This window comes from Anneissia japonica, unplaced genomic scaffold (assembly GCF_011630105.1).
Source record: "Anneissia japonica isolate Jap-2015-1 unplaced genomic scaffold, ASM1163010v1 scaffold287714_len2871179_cov188, whole genome shotgun sequence".
Taxonomy (NCBI): domain Eukaryota; kingdom Metazoa; phylum Echinodermata; class Crinoidea; order Comatulida; family Comatulidae; genus Anneissia; species Anneissia japonica.
In genome coordinates, this window is record NW_022755542.1 from 824,655 (window position 1) to 830,654 (window position 6,000).

General features: G+C 35.5%; 1 protein-coding gene across 1 annotated transcript; it reads right to left on the reverse strand.

Moving 5' to 3' along the window:
• Positions 1 to 425: 425 nt before the first annotated feature.
• LOC117123624 (dopamine receptor 2-like) lies at positions 426 to 4,250 on the reverse strand. Its single transcript, XM_033269625.1, has one exon. It carries the CDS (start codon positions 3,223 to 3,225, stop codon positions 1,993 to 1,995), a length of 1,233 nt encoding a protein of 410 aa, XP_033125516.1. The 5' UTR covers positions 3,226 to 4,250; the 3' UTR covers positions 426 to 1,992.
• Between the last annotated feature and the right edge of the window lie 1,750 nt (positions 4,251 to 6,000).

Consider the following 6,000-nt stretch of genomic DNA (forward strand, 5'->3'; position numbering starts at 1 on the left):
TACTAAGTATTGTGCATTAATTGATTGTTTCTAAAACATTGTCATTATTAGGCTACTGCAATACTTCGTTGATTCATTACTCTACGCTGAAATTCTAAAGAAGCGTTCTGAAGATTAATTCTATGCCTCACTTTTCCTCGTTTTAATTGAAGTAGTTGTATAGAAAAAAGAAGGGGTCACCGATAATTCAATATAATATGCCTGCATAATTGTCCCCGTTGTCTTTCTTCACCGACTATCAGGAGTAATTATCTGCAAACTCATACACATATTATACTATTACTAAACTATATTATACTATACTATACTCTACTATAATAATTATAGTTTTAATCACTTTGAATTTCTTTTATCTTAATACTCACACTAAACATTTTAAATGCAACCTCAATGTAATTAAATTGATAAATAAGTAGTAAGGAATATACATTGTTCCCGGTCAATTAATCAACTACAGTACATCCGCATTCTACGTTCAGTTAGGATTAGATACCGTAGGCCTAGGTCATTATTTTAAGCATTATTCATTTTAAAGCCTAATATATATTTAAAGGGGGAGAAGGTTCTGCATTTAAAACATATTTGAAATAATTTGGGTCAGACAAAAATTTGCAAATAACGGAGAAATACAGAGACAAAATGCTAGGCTTATTATTATTCGACACTTTCAAGTTCATGTATTTTTTTCACTTGCTTGGATTCCAGTTTCAAAGAACTCATTATAATATTCATAAATGAATCATTTCATCTGTACAAATAACAAGCAGTTTATAATTAAAATCACAGACTTCTGAAAAATATAAAACCTACAAAAAGATTGATTTCACAGAAAATTAGCTATATATTAATATATTTTATTCTAGAGTGAAAAGCGAAACTTTTAAAATAGTCAATTTAAGTAATTTCTATGCTTAAACACTGTGTAATTTGAGTAACGCAATCATCAGTTTCGGTTAAGGACTCAGTTTGTAACGTTCATTCTTCACTACCGACCTCAATGTAAATCTAAGCTAGTGTTTTCATAAAATCGCCACACGCTATCGCCAACAGGTTTCGGCAACGCTGGTAGGTCGATCGATCGGGATGCCTTCCCGATTGTGTCGGGGACGGCTCGCAGGGCAACGGTTCCACTGAAAACACTGTAACGACAGTGCAGTGGCGTATCTAGAAGTCTTGAATGGGTGGGGGAAGGCTGATGGTGGGGCGCAAAGTTCGGGAATCGAGGATGATCAGTTGAGGGGCGCTAAATTTGCAAAATATGGTGATTTTAGGTGATTATTAACTACTTGACCGTGATTATTTGGGGGGGGGGCGGCGACTAGGGGGGGTGCAAATAATATTTGTGTGGGTGCCCCCGCGCCCTCCCCTAGATACGCCACTGCGACAGTGTAACAATTCTATGAAAACCATGTTTTATAGGTCGTAGGCCTAATTTACTGTGCTACAAAGCACTGTGTAATTTCAACGCCAGAACTCCCCCAACCCCTTTAATGTCGTCATTCTCTTAATTTTACATCCATCAAACCAATTACAGTATATTTGTTTCTTTTTAATATAAAATTCTTTCATCTCTGTGCTTAACTAAGGTTCATATAGCTAAATGTGTATCTTTCAGCAGAGTTGTTGCTTTCGCGACTATACCAACCTAGGGTCAATGTTTTTCTTTTATCATTTTCATGAGAGTAAAAAAAAATACTTATTTTAGCGGGTAGGGTTAGCTTCACAGTGCGGACATAGGTCTATGAAAAAGACAATAAAGATATCGACTCGTACGAACATCAATCATCATTCTATTTGTGAGAGGTCACAAAAAGAATATAACTTTCACCCTCTTCAAAATGATGAAAAAAATAACGATCTCTTAAATAATCTTTTTCAATTTCAAAACTGAATACTTGATTGCATACTCATCCCATGGAGAGAGGAGGCAAGAATAAAGTATGTTTTATTCTCTCTTGAAAATGATAGGTGACCCCTTGTGTAACCTTCGTATTAGAGTCTAGATTTTGGAGACGCGTGCTGGTCAGTTTGCAGATTTGGTCGTCCAGTCGATAATTGGAAGTCCTCCTCACCTTTCACAAATGTTGCATTTATCACTCCTCTAGATAAGGCAGCAATAACTGTAGATGGATGGGATATTGACCTCTTAGTGCAATGCGCACTGCACAAAATCTTATAGAATGCCATCCGAAAATGTCTACTAACAAACGCGTAAATGAACGGGTTTAGGGCGCTATTGCTCCAGCCTAGCCATGTCATTATTGGAATAATTAATTGTGGGTACTTAATGCATTCTATACAGATAGCAGACAACGGGCTTGTCACAAAAAACGGGAGCCAACAGATAACAAAAATTCCCATTACAATACCTAGAGTCTTTGCGGCTTTGTGTTCTTGTTTCATATTGTTCGTCAGATTGTTCCTCACAAATCCACCACGATGTATTCGTAAATTTACAGTTTTTTCATGATCTTTCGAAGCCGTTGCCACATTCTTTGTACCAGCTAGAATCCCTCGCATTTGGCTTATAGCTGTTAAATAAACTCTTAAGTAAGTAAAAACCATGATCGCGCATGGAAGATAGAATGATATGACTGATGAAAACAACAGATACGTTGAGCTTCCTGTAAATATACATTGATTTTCAATAAAAGGTGGGTCCACTTTTCTCCACCAAACTATTGCCGGAAAAGATATAGCAGACGAACAAACCCAAACGAACGCGATCAAGATAGAGGCAACACGTTTTGTCATTTTTGAACGATAACTAATTGGGCTTGTTATCGCCCAATATCGATCAAAAGATATAATACAGAGATTCAAAATGGACGCTGTGCAACACAACACATCCATTGCGTGCCAGATATCACACCAGTTTCTTCCAAAATACCAATATCCGGATGTGTATTCCACGGAAATGGCGGACGGCAGGACCACAACGCCTATTAGAAAATCAGAAAGTGCCAACGACGCTATAATAAGATTGGTATTGATTAAACGAAGTCGATGGTCTTTGAACACTGCCAACATAACCAACAGGTTTCCTAATATTGTCAACAGATTAATGGCACACAGGGTATAGAGAATAATAGGATGCAGCAGTACTGGCTCGAACTTATCAGTCGATGTAAAACTGACTGAAGCTATGGTTGTATGAAAATATGAAATTTCGGTAACTGTTGACTCGGTAGTTCTCCTAGTCATATTAACTAAAAACGCCGACATGTCGAAAATGAGTTAAAAATCTCCTAAGCATATTTTGGAAAGTAAATTTTACAAAACTGAAAAACTGGAAGTGGCCTTACCACCAAAAGTCAATACACTCGCAACATTTACCAACTACTGTAATGTTTAAAACATTAACATCGAGCTTCTTTCTTCAAAATGAAGAAATGTATCTCATAATAACTGCAACGCTTGTGCAAATATTAGTTACATGAAAATAAATCTTTTAGAATTGACTCATTTTCCAGTATTCGAATGAACTAAGAGGGAAAATGGACAATCTATATCCTTGTAAACTTTTCTATAGAAGCACCTTCTACTACTGCGTGTCCGATTTCATAAAACTTAGCATTTTCTGAACTCAGTTGTCGTAAATATTCTCATATATTAAAACTTGTAATTTATAGTCATCTATTGCCCATCTGGTTCTATTTTTTCCTCGTAAAGATCAGCTAAGCTCCAACGTTTATGTTTTATCTACATTAATAGAAATATTCACATTTATTGATCCACTGGTTGAAACGTTCAAAATAACCAACGTTAATTTTAGCACTTCTTTGGTAGATGATATCAATAGTTCCATCAATTCCTTGTATATGAATATAGTCAATTGAAACAGAGGTGAAGAGAGGGTTGGTGAATCCAAGTGTTGTATATTCTCGGGGGAGGCATAGACGTATTCAACGAGGGTCCACTTCGTCGTTGCTTTGGTGAAACCAAAAGTCTTCCCACTGTTTCTCTTCTTCTCAACAGTATTCAAACCATAATTAACCGATCTCCATTCAGCATCGATGCTTTCTGATCCATATCGAAAGAACGGTTCATTGGTTTTTTAATCCCGTTGTTTTTCATTTTATCAAAGATATCCTAATAAGCAAAACGAACAATGTTTTCCCAAACAGGTAGAAAAAGAGTATTTAAAGAAAACTGTTACATCATAGCTTAGACATGAATAGGAATAAACAATTTTAACTAGTCAAACAATAGTAGCATCAATTAAGTAGCCGTCAATAACATGTCTTTGACGAATTGACGAATTGTATTATCACCGAATAATGATCAGCTAATCACAATCCTCACTCTCCTGGAGCTTAGTTAAGAAAAAAAAACTTTGCTTAAATGACCACCAGATGGCGCACTATTCACATAAATCTTATTTCAGTTCACAGCCATAAAAATATTCATCATTGGCGTGAGGATGATTTAGCATCGATTTAGCATTTCTTCAAATGGCTGTATAAGCCAATTTTAGACAGACTCGGCCACAGTGATGAATGTGGTACTCTCCAATTTCATGTACCAGCAGCTCTATGTCTTCCGGCCTGCTTATCTTTGAGAGAGAACCATCATAAAGGACCCTTTTCCATTTACTCCGATCTTTGACAGTGCCCTCCCAATTTGTTGTACTGATATCGAAGGCTTTTAAAGGCTTAAACGTATAAAATTCGCCGTTTTAAAACAAGCAAAAAATTCAACCAATTGTTTTAACACAAAGAGACTGGTGTCGGTATAATGAATAGCTTTAAAAGAAAACTGATTATCTCCAGACCATAAGTTATTAACCGAGAAGTCAATCATAACAATTACAAACAATGAATATGAAAAATTGAGATAGGACGCCACCTAGAGATGATATATAGGAGAAATTTTATTGGATAAATACCGTATATATTCGATTAAACGCTCCGCTTTGAATAAACTCTTGCCTCATTTGAAAATAATTTGAAATAAACGCCTCTCTCGAATAAACGCTCCGAGGCGTTTATTTTTTCCTCGAATAAACACCAACTAAATGACTGTAAAGAAGATTAACGGAAACAACATCATTCGCAACGCATTCTATTAATGTTCCATTCCAGAAGAATTATACTTTTATCTAACCTGGTGAGCCTTTATGATCATGCAATAACATATTTGATGGTAATTTTGTGTTTTGTAGTTCAACATTTACAGTGAAATAAAGGGTGTTTATTTGAGTATGCATATCCATTTTATGAAACTAATTAACGACAATTAATTAAGTTTCGAAGTGTCACACGTCATCATCAGGCAATAGTGCTAATGCTACTAACGGTTTGTATACCAGGTCAGTCAAACAAGCAAATACCAATGCAAGTCATAGCCTATAATGGTGAATACTGTGGTATGTAATGTATATAAAAATTAGAATGAAAGTAATGAGTTGTATGTTTGTTTTACATAAAAAAAAATAAGTGCCTCCCTCGGATAAACGCCTCCACCCCCCCCCCCCCCCCAAAAGCCCCTCAAAAACCCTTCTCAACAATAAACGCCCCGGGATTCGAAAAAAAAATATGGTAATTTTGAATTTTATTCGGGAAGCGCGTCTGTGAAAGGTTAGGTTCATGATCAGCTGACGAGTATTCGGCGCTTATCAACTTAACTAATAATTAGCGATTCAATCAGTGAAGTTTTTAGTGGAAGGGGTAGGCGTGCAGGGTTGGGGGAGGGGTGATTCACATTTTTTAACCTACACGTTAATTGCAGATGATATCCAACTTGACATAAATAATTAAAATCAAAATAAAAATAAATATTTCTTACAGTTTTTTTTTTAAATTTAATTTTAAAAAATCCAATTGTGACTAAAGTTACCTTATTGAATACGGTAATAAAATGTTTATATAAATATATGAAGTTTGAACACACTAAATATACAGAAGAGAATCACAGAAAATATCAATTTTACATAAAGAATTATATAACTTAGGCAGGCGATTGATAAAGCCATTATTAGTAAAGTTGACACCCCACCCT

What these genes read in the sequence shown, in the direction of transcription:
- LOC117123624 (XM_033269625.1), bottom strand. Translation starts at nt 3,225, where the DNA reads ATGTCGGCGTTTTTAGTTAATATGACTAGGAGAACTACCGAGTCAACA.